The 14,453-nt window shown below is 40.6% G+C and overlaps 1 protein-coding gene across 1 annotated transcript; it reads left to right on the top strand.

Annotated features, from left to right (window-relative positions):
* The first annotated feature begins 2,851 nt into the window (after positions 1–2,851).
* On the top strand, positions 2,852–13,476 carry trim8b (tripartite motif containing 8b). Its single transcript, XM_036572623.1, has 6 exons — positions 2,852–5,143; positions 9,862–9,957; positions 10,204–10,437; positions 11,116–11,147; positions 11,230–11,345; positions 11,458–13,476. Exons 1-6 carry the CDS (start codon positions 4,571–4,573, stop codon positions 12,099–12,101), a joined length of 1,695 nt encoding a protein of 564 aa, XP_036428516.1. The 5' UTR covers positions 2,852–4,570; the 3' UTR covers positions 12,102–13,476.
* Positions 13,477–14,453: the final 977 nt, after the last annotated feature.

Below are 14,453 nucleotides of genomic sequence, written 5' to 3'. Positions count from 1 at the left end.
AATAGAAAAAAATTATATGAGCAGCTGTACATGGGTACCACTGAAAATATAGTCCAGTTAGCTGTTAATAACTAATAACACAGCTAATAACTATGCACAATATTACAAACCAGTTAGTAGCTATCAGCCTTCATTTGAAACCTAAATAAAAAAAAATAAAATTTGCTAGCTGAGCCAGTGTGCAAAGTAAAATAATATTGATTCTAAAAATTCCAAAAAATGCTTGATAACATCATTAGCCCCTTTGATGAAATTAGATAAATGGTCAACTAGGTTGCTAGTATTAAAAACAGTTAAAAAACAGAAATGCAGAAATTCTAAGCATTTCTGCAGTTTAATGAAATACTACGCAGTATAACTGCCGTACAGTACAAATTACTGTTCATTGGGACGACTGCAGCTCTGAGTTGTACAACTAAAAATTGGATGAATATACTCTATGGTAGGATAAAGAAAAAGATAAAACAAAAGGTACATTAGAGGCAGGACACTTATTTCCACAGTTAACAGAAATACATGTTAAAAATATTGAATTTCTAAAAAATAAATAAATGTCACCAGGAGGTAGGTCTTTTAAACCTACATATTTGCATGAACTAGACACCTGGCATATTTTCCTTGCTGCAAGTCCCATACAGTAGTACAGGGCATTGCGAAACAGACTAATATTAATAGAAAATTAAAATAATTTCACGGGTCATATAAAATTGTGTCACGGGCCTTATCTGGGCCCGTGCGATATATGGGGCATAGTGGCTGCACTGTGCACCTTATAACAACTATAGCTCTAATTTTACCTGCCTCTTTAAACTTGACTCAAAATGTGCTGTGATAATGTGATGTGATGACTTGAAAGTTCCATAAGCTTTTATGTTATATGAGTTATGCAACATTACATTAAATCCAACATCTCCCAAGTTAATACACTAAGGGCGGTTGGCGGGTGAGTAAATATTTACAGAGCAGATGTAAAAAAATACAAACGGTTATCATAACCAACTAAACCCAGCTAAATTTTGTATGCTAAGATAAAATCTCACTGAATTTGTTCTGCTTGCTTTAAAGTGATAATCATGCATTTTTCCACTGGTAGGGTGCTATGGTTGCAAATCTGTGATCACACTTTGTCAGAGTGAACTGTACCATTCCAGGAAGCTCCTCCGTTGTTGCTACTGTAATTTGTGTTTATGGTTCATGCTAGATTTACTTGGGTAATCATGTGTCCTCACAAGCTAAAGAGAACTCCATCTACATTCACTGTTTTGTTGTGTGATGGGAAACGGACACAGGTAATATTCCTTAGATTTGTACTCAGGCAACAAAAGAGAATGTATGGATCAAAAGAAACAAACAATTATATATCAACCTTCAAGTCCTGGTTTTTAACAAAGAATGGTTTGGTCCCCTAAAATCCCCTCTTTTATACTGTAGGCCTACATGATTAAGCCATTAACTCAGTTCAGACTGCAGCCATTGTGGGCCACTGTCTTTCCCCCCAATCCACTTCACCAGTGGAAGTTCTCTTAAAGAGTGTATCTGAAGGTGGTTCAAATAAGTCTTTCCAGCCAGTTTCCCAGAATTCCACCTGAGCTAGAAAATACCAAGTAGATGAGTAGATGCCCAGCAGCTGTAATCCCTGTCCAGTGTAAACATAAATGCTGTAACTGTGTAGAGGGAAGGGTTCAACATCTGACATCTCAAATCTCAAACAATAAGCATGGATCAGAAAAAAAAAAACAGTCCTGCCTAATTACCTTTAGATCACATTTTGAGGAATGATAATTGCTAATTGTCTTAAAGGGGCAACAACATACAGTCAGCGATGTTTGCAGTGGGGCCTGTAAATGGCATAGACTGTGTAAAACATACATCCTCTCCTTACTTACTGAAAAGACTTAACTGCTGTACTGCTTCTTCTCTTTCTATGCTTAACATTAAACTGTCATACAGCCAAACAATTCTCAGTTCTCCTTGGAATTTCTTGCTGTTTGAGCTTGAAACTCCCAATCCATATCAGACTCTCTGTCACAGACCCCAAAAGTATGAATGATATCTTGCATTTTCTAAGCTATTTTAAAAATGTTTTTTCAGTTTTCATCCAGTTGACTTATCTTTCACTTCCACTACTGTTGTCCTCTATTGCATGATGACACTGCAGATCCATAGATCCTCATTCATTGCATGCAGTAATATGCTTGAACAAAAGTGACCATATATATGATTATATATGACACCCACTCATCCAACTTTTCTTCTCCAATCAAAGGTATTAATAAGGAGTTTGTCCCTCTTTTTGCTGCAGTATCAGCTTCTACTCTTCTGGAAAGGCTTTACACTAGATGTTGGTATATTGCTGTGAGGATTTGGTGGCATTCACAAGAGCATTAGTGAGGTTAGGTATTGATGTTGGATCAGAAATGCCACTCCAACTCATCCCAAAGGTATTGTATGGTGCTCCATCACTCCAGAGAACACAGTCCCACTGCTCCACAGCCCAGTGCAGAGAGGCTTTATACCCCTCTAACTGATCTTGGCATTAGGCTTATGTGTGGCTTCTCCAGACTGTCAATAGCTTTTCTCTTTACAAGCTGTGCGTGCAATGGATGAACCTTAAAGTAAGCTTAACTATGTAATTAGAAGGAGTGTCTGGACACTTTTGGACGTACAGAGTATCTCAGATTCTGCTCCATCTGTGAATTAACTAGGGCGCAACAACGGTTTCTTTATAGCGTTCTCTTAAACCACCACTGCTAAGCCATGTGGTTGCCCTTTTAAATATAACCCCGCCTCTTCCTTCGTAAGCCCCTCCTCTTTCTGTGTCGCGGCCGGGAGGGGTCACGTGACTGGCGGAGTGGCTGTTGTAAGGAGGAGGGAGAGAGAGAGAGCTCGGTGTGTTCAAACTCAATCCTGTGCCTGCATTCCTCCTCTCATCAAAGCCTGCCTGAAAAAAGAGGAGGAGGAGGAAAAGGAGGAGGAGGGAGAGATCATAAATTATAGCATGGTCAGATAGAAGCGGTGTCGAAGAGCGATCCATGGACGGACAATCTCAGAAGTTCAGCGCGACAGATCGGAGGACATGAAGAAAACGCTCTCTCTCACAGCCCCCCTTTGATGGCCTGTGGGCAGAAAAACGCGAAGAGGCTTCGTTTGGCCACGGACGTTTTCTTTTTTCTTTTTTAAAGAGGAACGCAAGATGGCAGATGACAGGAGCGAATAACAAGGACAGGACGGCGCCGTTCCCTTTAAAATGTGAAGGATTCCCCACATATTTAGGATGCGTTTCGGAATTGGACACATTGCGGCACAGTTAGTGCCCTGACTTCACATTTGTTTTAGTATTTTTTTTCGCTGGATACAAATAAAAGGACACACACGGTCTCGTCTCCTCACAGCAGGACTGTGATATCAAAGTAGGTTACAGCACTAGCTGGTTAGCTCGGTATGGCAGATCAGTCCGTTTGGTCTAGCATAACATTAGCTTACAGCCAGATTGCTTTGGTGAAGCTTTTTGGGCCGATTTTTAAAGAAAAGTGAAGAGACCGACTAGTCCTGTTTTGTTTTTGTTTTTTATCCTTTATCGGATGTTGATAGCGAATCAACTCCGTGTGTGGATTTCTTTAATTTCTTTGTTGTGATGATGGGAAATGTAGCTCGTGTGTTCGCGATCCTCACAGGAGCTGTAACGTTCATTAGCGAGGCAGTTAAGAGTTTAGCATAAGCTAGCCTGCTGCTCGACCTGCTTCCCTGCGTTGGTATTTTCAGTAAAATGAAAGTAACTCAAGACACAGATTTTACTGGTAACAGCGACACTGTCACCGTCTCATTAATGAGAACGAAGAAGGGCGGTTCTGTCTGTTATTAGTGATTGTCAGACTGTGTTTTTATGGATTAGCCTCCTGTTTGTGAACGGAAACCAGATCATTCGGATAAGCCGATTCTTTCAGTAAACGGTCGGTAGTTTGGAGTAAATCGCAGTATTAACATTACTCTGAAAAAGAGACGTGCCTTCTCCGAGGAGGGGAAGAGCTGACAGACAGGGCACATCATTCAGATTCAGGTTCAGATCGGTCTGGTCCTCGGATTAGTTTTCTAGCCGTCGTGTACAACTTTGGTAGCAGCCATACCGTTAGCTGGAGAGCGTGAGCAGAGACTGGTTATACGTTGTAAACATTAAGAAGCACACATTATAAGCCCATTATAGGCTCCTCTGACGCCCGTGGCACACAGGGATTCGTAAGTATTGGGTGATGAAATGTGGCCTCAAGTCTGCTGTACAGCCGCTGCAGCCCGGTCTTCCTCCAGCATAGCAAACTTTACAGCCTGTGTGAGGCTGTGAGAGCAGCAGGCCGTGTGTGTGTGTGTGAGAGAGAGAGAGACTTCCCGTTGTACTTTTCATTCAGTGGGCGAGGGAGGAGCTGGATCTCACTGATCTCACTGCAAGGGTTCAGAGGAATCGTGGATTCTCGTCTGAGCACTTCACAAAAGTCACTAGCCTATAGTTTCTCATGAGCACTTGAACGGAGCTGTAGAGGGTTTGGGGGGAAGGAAACTCGCAAAGCAAGAAGCCGAAATGGCAGACAACTGGAAGAACTGTCTGGAGGAAGAGCTCATATGTCCCATTTGTCTGCATGTGTTCTCCGAACCTGTGCAGCTGCCGTGCAAACACAACTTCTGCCGCGTGTGTATAAACGAGGCCTGGGCTAAGGAAGGGGGGATGGTCCGGTGTCCGGAGTGCAACCACGCTTACAGCCAGAAACCCAGCCTGGAGAAGAACCACAAGCTGTCCAACATAGTGGAGAAGTTCAACGCGCTGAACGTGGAGAAGGCCCCGGTGGTGCTGCAGTGCGTGCTTTGCCGCCGCGGTCCTGCCCTGCCTGCCCAGAAGGTGTGCCTCAGGTGCAAGGCGCCGTGCTGCCAGTCTCACGTCCAGACCCACCTCCAGCAGCCCTCCTCCAACGGTGGCCACCTGCTGGTGGACGCCGGGGACGTGCGGGCCTGGAGCTGCCCGCAGCACGACGACTACAGGCTGTACCACTGCGACACCGAGCAGGTGGCCGTGTGCCAGTACTGCTGTTTCTCCAGGTGTGCGGCCAGCCACGGGCATGCGGTCTGCGATGTGGAGGTGCGCCGCAATGATATCAGGGTAAGGGAGCACACTGACGTTCAAGATTCAGGCCTTTTTTCATGATCAGTATGTAGGTGTAAGACACGCTGTTTTTAGTTATTTATCTGTAAGCTGACCATTTCATACTTTTCCGTACAGTATTATTTCCGTATAAACGGAATGCTGATTCTTTAAAGGGCCCATGTTCTACTTTTGACTTGTATTTTATTTTCCTTGAGGTCCTTTAATGGCGTATGTGTGCTTAATATACCCAAAATAGTCCTAATTCATCTTCACATGATCCTTTTCCAAGCTTGCTTTGCTTCTTAGACTACCGTGCTTCGTTTAAAATCAGTCCTCCTTATAACCTCACTGTGAAACCAACACATTTTAAGTGGGCTGTTTTTGGAGCATATTTTCTATATATGAACTTTTCAAAAGCATAACAGTTTTATACACTATCTGAATCTGTTTAGGAAAGGTTCTTAGATTTGGACTACATTAAGCTTCAGCACCATGGGGCATCACATCACATGATGTCTGGTATAACTTGTACTGTTGTTATGTAGAAATATAGGACTTATTTGTCTTTGGCCCTGGAGGATAAACTCTGTTTTTTTTATTTCACACTAAAAATGAGTTTTGAAACTCGACTAGCCTCTTTACTGTTTCCTCATGCTAGTATACAAGGAATGCACTAGAAAGAATTGGCTGAAAACGTTCACTGCTACCTGAATTCCCATACATCCTTAATCCACACAGTACTTTAATTTTAGTTTTATTAGGTTTAGTCATTTATAAACGTGTTTATCTTTTATGTACTACCGCCAAATGTTATTTGGCCATTGTAAAGCTTTACTTCTTAACTCATCTGTCTGGAGAAAGAGTTTTATGAATCTTTCCAACTCTTCCTTCCCTCTCTCCCTTTTTATTTCCATCTGAGTGGTAAACAATTGGGCAGAGCTGTGAACAATACAGAAGCTCTCCTCTGGGCTTATCTCTCCAGCACAGGTGCATCCTTGCGTGGCATTTAGGGGAGGGCGCGGGGGTTGCGACTGAAGATTTAAATGAGAAGCCTTATTTTTTTGTGGCACAGACGAAGGGAAAGGCCTGATTTGGATTTCGGTTGCCTTTAACAATCCCTGCATTTCTTTAGGCCTCGTTGCAATATATTGACCAGAGTTTTAATGTTTTGCTATAATCAGCTATGTCTTAAAAAATCCATTTTTGGTGTATATGGGCATCAAAGCTTTGGCCAGTTAATGAATAGACCCTTGTAAATAAGGATAATGTAATTTTATCTGTGTATTTAAAAAGCCTGGCTTTCCTAAGTTAGTGGGAGAGCACCTAAAAGACTGGCTGGCAACTGTAAATGTACTTTCGCAGCATAGTTTTAGTTTTAGATGCACAGAAAATATAACACTTCCAGGTATTTTAAAGTTATACCATTAGTTATTCTTTTATAAGCTACAATTCTGCTAAAATTGATCACTCATAAGTCAGTATCTTTGTATTCATTCCTGTGTATTTTGGGTCACTTGCTTCAGTGAAAGATGGAAAGGCTGGTGCATTTGGTACTGAGGATGAATGGCAGGATCATCAGATGTACCTGATGGCATAGAAAGAACAGCCCTGTTCACACTGACCTTGGTGGGAGAGATGTTGCCCTCAGATAACAATGATTGTGAGCACCCTGCCCCCACTTCCCCCCTGAGAGGAGAACATCCCCGGATGGCAATACCACCACTGCCATGCGGTATTAGGTTCCGCCCTCTAGGCTTCTGCCAGCAGCTCAAGCTCATCAGTCACTGCAATTAGGTCATAGACTTGGATCCTGGCTCCAAAGACTTTCTGTCTCTCGTTCCTGCGTTCTTTGTTTTTGATTGCTGGAACGTAAATACTGTGATCTGGATTATGATTGTGGAGAAGTATTTCTTACCTTGTGGATGTTTGCAAATTCCAAGCTTTATGTTGTAATCTAAGTTCCTTTTTTTATATAGTCTGTTCGACGTTGAATATTGTCCCATGTATCTTTTATTTAGGAATAAATTGGCTAATATAAGAGAAGGATATGACAGTTCAATAGGGATGCACTGATTTGGGAACTGTAGACCAATGACGAAATCCGGTATTTATCATGTACGTATTTGTCAATGCTGGTTCATAAACATTTATAAAATGTAGAAATTAGGACTGGGCTAGAATTACATGGAAATATAACATTTAGAAAATAGAAAATTTACAAATGCAGTAAAATGAGGAAAATTCAGTTATTTTACCATAGTAGCCCAACGTCACCAGAACAGTCTGCTTCTCCAGAGTACAATAAATACGTCATCAAACATCAGTCAAATCTAGACATCTGTCCAGTGCCTGCTGATAACGATATGATTCTGAGGTCATAAAGTGAGATATTTCTGACATAGTTATATTATATTTGTGCTGTAACATTTTTAAAACTAGATTAATACTAAATGATGAAGTATAACATAAGATTTCAAAGATTGAGTTAACTGGGCTCTCCTTTGAAACTGTTTGCATATGTAAAGCAAACTTTTACATGAATAAATAACATTGATGTCCATTTGGAACACTGTGTATTAGTGATATACTGTGTGTTTAGTACAGCTTTTTAATCCATTTTGGCTTCATTCCAACACTGGTTGTTTATTCATTATGCCATTAAGTACACTGTCATTATGGATCCATTTGTTGTGGGAAAACTGTATAAAAAAGGAATAGTTCAACTACGCAAATCATTGTTAATGATTGATGTAGTTCATTTTGTGCTGAGGACAGAGTCAGCTGTTATCAGTATTGGTCACATTGTGTGATTGAAGACCATCACTCCACAACCCATCACTCTGTGCTGACAGTGTTTGTCCCATGGTAGTTGTGCACTTCTCTTATTCTCATGGTTTTCTCTGATGTGTAAAGGCACTTTGCTGTTTTTTCTTAATGCAAGCCAGCAGTGAGCTATTCCAAATCCAGAATAATCTGCAAAGCAACTTTGTACTGTTCATGTAAATCTAATCCTAATTGGATAAATATACACAGTAATCCCAGTGCCTCTGTGATTAATTGATTATATGGTGTAGTAAAGGCTGATGATTAAGTATTAAAGGGCCCATATCATGGAAAAACAGATTTCCAATCTCATTTTCGAAATAAAGGAGTTTGAAGTAATATCGTACCATTCACTATCCAGTCCATACTGTCCATATATATAGAAACTAAGCTGCAAAAACAGCCTGTTTTGAATTCATTGTTTCTGTGATGTCACAAAAACCAACTCATTTACATGTGTCCACAATTTCAGCCTGCTGCAGTTTAGCTTCGCCCATTCACACTGAAGTTAAAAGGCATGGGTTAACTGTAAATGCTTTTTGAATGAGGGACAATACAGGGCAACTAATCAGAGCTCATTTACATATAACAGTCTTTAAGACGCAGTAAGAGTCTGTTTTATTCTAAAGGTTAAAGAGAGGTAGGAAGTTGGTCATGTAAAAAATGAATTATGGACATTTTTGGTGCTTAAAACCACCAAATTGTGGTTGGTGAGCCTAAAATACAACAGAATATGGGATATGGGCCCTATAAAGATCATTAAAATTTGACAAGATGCACAGGGCACATCTGCTACAGGTAGTGTCCTTCTACTGGGAATCAAAATTGTTTCAGCAAGAGGTCAGTGAGAATGCATGCCGCAGCGTTTGTGCTATTTTGGTGTCTGCGCGGTCATGTGACAAAGTTGGACGTGTTCTCCTAAGTGCATGTTGAGGCATTGCTTTAGAAGTTGGTTAAAATGAAATATGGGGAAAAACAAAGTATAAAAAGGATTCATGATGTCCCTGAATTAAATATCAACCTTTGTCAAAAGCTTTAAAGCCTTAGTTGCATGGTGTGGTTGAGGTTTGTACTGGAAGCATTTTTTTTATCTGCCAGCCAGCTTGCATTCATTACAGAGCTTTGCTCCAGTATACACACAGTGAGGGTCACAGCGATTTGTCTCTCTGACACGGAGGCCGACAAAGACAAAATAGGGAACGATAGTGTGAAATGAAAGTGTTTCTTCTCCTTCTTTCCCATCCTCATTGCTTTCAGTAGTTCTTTCTCTTTATCCCCTCGCCTCCCTCACAGTCTCCTCCTGAATACACAGAAATTAAAAAACAGCTTTGTTGCCATGACAGCCTTCTCCTTTGTGACTGCCTCTTGCATCAAGCATTCGGTTAATTAAAACTAATTTGTTTTTTTCCAGTTACCACTGAACTTCTGTCAAGCGGTGCAAGCCATTTGTTGACTGTGTTTCTTTGTTTAGGACTGAATATGAACAGGAAAATAATTGAAATTCCTCTTCAGTCTATCATGCGCTGAGGGGGTTATGGAAAACTGCATTCATTGAACAGAGTGAAGAGGAAGTTAGCAAAATGTGTTCTGTTTCATAAGAACAAACACAGTTTCATATTAGAAGCTGTTTCCTTCAGAAACCCAAAATAGCAGTTTGAATTTTGACAGAATGATTATGATTATTTAATTTCCTTGTCTTTTTTGACTTGTTTCCTTATTATAGATAGGAAATTCTTTTGTTTAGAGTAGTTATCACAGTTGAAACAGACTATGTCTTAACTGTACAATAAAACACAAGATGGTCAGCATCTTTGCTTGTGGGGTTTCATGAGATGTTTTTTGTAGTTGATTGATTCATTTTAGGTTGGTTGATTTTTCACTTGTGCGTCTCTTTATTTCTGCTTCTACAGCAAATGTTGATGAAGCAGCAAGACCGGATTGAGGATCGAGTTCAGGACATAGAAGAACAGCTCTACAAGCTAGAGTCAGACAAGTGTCTTGTAGAGGTATGCTTCCATACTTTCTCAGTGCACTTGTACAAACGTTGAACTTTCAAAATAATACACTGTCTCATGATGTTGGCCATTTGGTATAAGTTTATGATAAAAAAAAATTGGTACACGTTTCTGGTAAAGTGTAGAAAAAAAATTTAGTTTTAGATAACAGTAAACTCTTCTTTGAGCATGACACTCAAATATTTTTAAAAAGATATAGTGTAAGTTGCTGTACTGTGTTTGTCTCTGGCTCCTCAGGACAAAGTGCAGCGTCTGAAAGAGGAGGTGCAACTGCAGTATCAGAAAATGCAGCAGCTCCTGGAGGAGGACCTGGGGAAGACCCTGGAGGTGCTGGATCAGGCTCACTCCAAATTCTGTCAGGAAAACTCCTCGCAGGCCTTGCAGCTCAACCAGAAACGGCAGGAGGCCAAGAAACTGCTCAGCTCTATACAGATGGTCTTCGATAAGGCTGAGGATATCAAATTCATGAGGGTGACACCATTTATTCTGTTTTTGGGCTCAGACATAGGACGCAATCACATTAGTAATGCTTTGAAGTGGTGTAATTGTGTAAATTTTCCTAAAACGCTTCACATCTGTGTACACTAATCAATGAGCTTCTCAAAAATCCATGAATTGTAGTTTCCATAAAAGCTCATTGATTGCTCATAGTTAGGGGGAAATGCTTACTCATTTGTTCTTCATTTTCTTTGCTTGATCATTCCTACTAAAGAGCGAAAGACATCTACCTGTGCTGGTTTAACAATGAAATTCAGTGGAATGGCATCTGATTCAAAACTTCTGTTTAGCAGTGCATGTTTAACTGTTTCCCCTCCTAAGTGCATCCTGGCCCTTAAGAAATGCTATTGTGCTTCTGCTTGAAAAAGGCTACATTACAAAAGGGAAGCACTTGGTATTGCTGTGGCTATAATGGTGTCACCTAGGTATTCATGACTAACAGTTAGTAGACTTCCTTTAGAAATGCCAATGAATTCCATGACTTACACAAAGAAACAATGATGTCACTGGACTTTGGCACCTCACCACTATTCCTCATCAGCGTCCTGTTCAAATGCTCTTCTTGTAACTGTTGAACCATTTATATTTCTGTTGCAAAAGGTTATGTTTCAAGCACTTAAAATGACATTTGTTTCCTCTTTTTCCTTTTAGAATACAAAATCTGTGAAAATACTAATGGACAGGTGAGTCTACAGTGCATCCTAGACTGTATGCAATGTGTAATCATGCCTCGAAGTTAAATGTTAAAACATTGTTTTGCTGCAGGTCTCAGTCATGTGTTGGCTCTGCCCTACAACCTTACAAAGTGGGCAGCCTCAATTCTAAGCTGTTTCTCTCAGAAGTCTCAAAGAGAGAGAAGAACCTCTGCAAAATGCTTGAAGGTAGGTATGAAATGATAATCCCCACATCCCTGTTTCATGTGTGAATTATTTAAAACCTGCTTCTTCTTGTTCTTCTTTAATACAATCTCTTTTTCTTCTATCTTTGTGTCAGCTCCTTTTAGTGCCCCTGCGAACTTTTTCCAGACAATTCCAGCGTATCTGTGTGCGGAAAAACGCAGGCACTCCATGGCTTTCCCTGACGGTGGAGGGAGCAGCAGGGCCAGCTCTAGCTTCATGGAGTCCACCTCCTCTTCAGGCCCTGCTACTAAGCAACCATGCCTGGGTCTGGCTCCGGGCACTGCCCCGGGTGAGGGTCAGTCCTCACAGCAGGCTCTGGGGGCTTGTGCCTCAGCCCAGCACGTGGGAAGCAGCAGCGCTGCCACCGGATCTCAGGCCATACACCATTCCGGCTCTGTGTTTCCTCACTCTCATTATCCCAACAGCAGCAGCTCTCAGCTGCCCCAGTACGGAGGACGGAAGATTCTAATGTGTACGGTAGATAACTGCTATTGCTCAGGGGTGCCTTCAGTATCTAACCACAGGGGGCATCCGCCTTACCCTCGATCGGGCTCTTTTCCTTGGCCAGTAAGCTCACAGGAATACTCCCACCCACCTCTCCCATCTACTCCCGCTATGTCCCAATCCCTCCAGAGCCTGTCTATGCGTGACTGGATCGATGCCTCACAGTCGCACAGGCACCCTGACTTCTACGGCCTCTATGGTCAGTCTTCCACCAAACATTACGTCACTAGTTAACCCCTGCTGTGGTGACTGCTTTCAGTCACAAGACGGGTTCTGTTTTTTTGCGGTTGGGGAATGTCTTAAAGTGAGTGAGAAATTTTTGTACATAAATCGGATCAATCATTTAATGTTACTTAAGTAAAACTGTATCATTCTTAAAGCAGTGAAAAAGAAATAAATGTTAAAAATTGAAGCGTAACATTGCACATTATCTAGGAGCTAACGATGTTCCATCGACTTACGTTACTACTTACTACAACAGAAACGTACTGAACATTTGCAGAACCAACAGAGACAAAGAACAGAATGGTCATTGGTTACTCATCAGTGTCATTGCACTTTCTTAGTGAATTCCAAATCATTTAAAAACGTCTGTTTTGTTATGTCAACAGTCAGCTCTTAATGAAAATACTGTCAAGAAAAAATGCCATTCTTATTATACAAATAATTATAGCCCACTATATTTTATTTGACTACTTACTTCACATACATAGGCTTTTCATTTGCTGAGAGGATCCTTGTTAAAACAGCATATTGTTATGTTCATAACATGTATTTCTACTTCCATTGGCAGAAGTTGGACTGCCCTCTGTTTTTTTTTTTTTTTTTTTCCTCCCATGAGAGAAAGCTCTACTTATTTGCTATGGGGAAAAAAAAACAGCAATTTGGGTAAATTGTGTTAGTAAATAGGTCATTTTGTAGTTTTTGATGGACATGAAAGGAAATTTTAATGATGCAATATTATTTTACTTACAAGCATTGTTCATTTGTGTGTACTTCCTTATTGAGAGTTGACTCTCAGTGGAATGCCCTCCTTGGTGCAGCTGTGAATTCCAGGCCTTGACCAGCTGTCCAGCATGGTTCCACCCTGACAGCTCTGCCTCGTACCCTGCAAAACCACACAAAGTGCTTCTTTAACCCTTTATGTGAAACCTGGAATGTATTTGGTTTCACATTTTAATGTTATCCATATTGCTATTTGTTATTTTAGACCAAATTGTTGTTTTAAACATAATATTTTGGATCTAATGGGTAGAATGCAAAGTGCATTCTAAAGGTGGAACTCCTCCTGTTACATTCCTCACTGTTTAAGGCACCAAACAAGCGAGTATCTGGCTTCTTGTTTGTTATTGATTGCATGTGGGAACGAGTTTCTGAGCACTTGTAGAAAAATAATGAAACTGCAAGACATAGAAAACAAAACAGTGAATGAAGTTTTAAATGAACATCTTCAGTAACGGCAAGCACTGACTAAGGAGTCTCTAGAGGTGAAAGTGAGAAACTGATTATAAGATGCGTTTTTTTTGTAAATATTTTGTGAAACTAAAACAGAGGACTTGTAATTTGAAAAGTGCTTTGTTCCAAATAAATAATGATTTCAAACATTGAATGTGTGAACTTGTTTGATTCTCTGCCTAACCTGCAATGTTCTCTTTATTATATTATAGTTATTTTATTTTATTTTTTTTTAAATTTATCAAAACTTACAATGCATGAATCATCGCTGTAACTCAGTTCAGGGAATGAGTCTGACTTGATTGTGATGCAGCTTAATGGATGACTGGGGTGCTGGTTCAAGACTCAGGATATGAGAAGGATCATTTTAAAAGAACAAGCGGAATAAGACCAGCATATAAATGAGAAGTCAAATGACCTCTACCTGAGCTAATCAGTTTATAAAGAAGGATCTGAGGTCAACCACCATTATGCTTTGATTTCCATCTCTCAGCTGACAGTGACCCACTCCGTCAAGATATGGCATGAAAGAGAAAGATATTATTTAGTTATCTACATTTATTTTTAGGAACCAGAGCATAAAGGACCATTCTTAGAATGATATGTTTTTGCTTTTGTAGCACTAGCAAATGCCGAATTGGATCTGAGGTGTGATGTAGTGCAGGGCTTTGCAGATAGTGCTGCATTGCAGGCAGAATCATTCATCAGAACTGTTACAGCATGAAAAATTGCAAAAGGTGTGTGTAATCTTCATCTGTTACGCCAGCGCAAGAATAATGTAGTTGGTATGTGACCACAATGAGTGAGTGTGATGTAGAGCATATTGAACTGAATATTTGTTCGTCAAAGAGCTTTGCAACTAAATTGGAAAGACTGTGTCTGTCTGTCTGTGTAATTAGGCTCTGTGTATGTCATTGGTTCTTCACGTAATGTTTGCATGACCTGTGAGACCTGTGATTTCCAGAGAAAACAAAAACCAAAAAGCAGGCAGGGCATTTTGGGAACGTCACAAGGCAAGAGATTTGTGAAATTTACAGACCGAAGGGGAAGAGCAGACGAGAGCAGGAAGTCCACTTCCTATGAAGAGTAACCTTGGTAAAAATGGAAAAAACACTGGTTTTTCGATCAGCT

This window comes from Colossoma macropomum, unplaced genomic scaffold (assembly GCF_904425465.1).
Source record: "Colossoma macropomum unplaced genomic scaffold, Colossoma_macropomum, whole genome shotgun sequence".
NCBI classification, from domain to species: Eukaryota; Metazoa; Chordata; class Actinopteri; order Characiformes; family Serrasalmidae; genus Colossoma; species Colossoma macropomum.
This window is presented reverse-complemented; position numbering and strand designations above follow the sequence as displayed.

What these genes read in the sequence shown, in the direction of transcription:
- trim8b (XM_036572623.1), top strand. Translation starts at nt 4,571, where the DNA reads ATGGCAGACAACTGGAAGAACTGTCTGGAGGAAGAGCTCATATGTCCC. An exon ending in CAGACAAGTGTCTTGTAGAG is followed by an intron (nt 9,958 to 10,203) that starts GTATGCTTCCAT and finishes CTGGCTCCTCAG; the next exon opens with GACAAAGTGCAGCGTCTGAA. An exon ending in AGGATATCAAATTCATGAGG is followed by an intron (nt 10,438 to 11,115) that starts GTGACACCATTT and finishes TTTTCCTTTTAG; the next exon opens with AATACAAAATCTGTGAAAAT.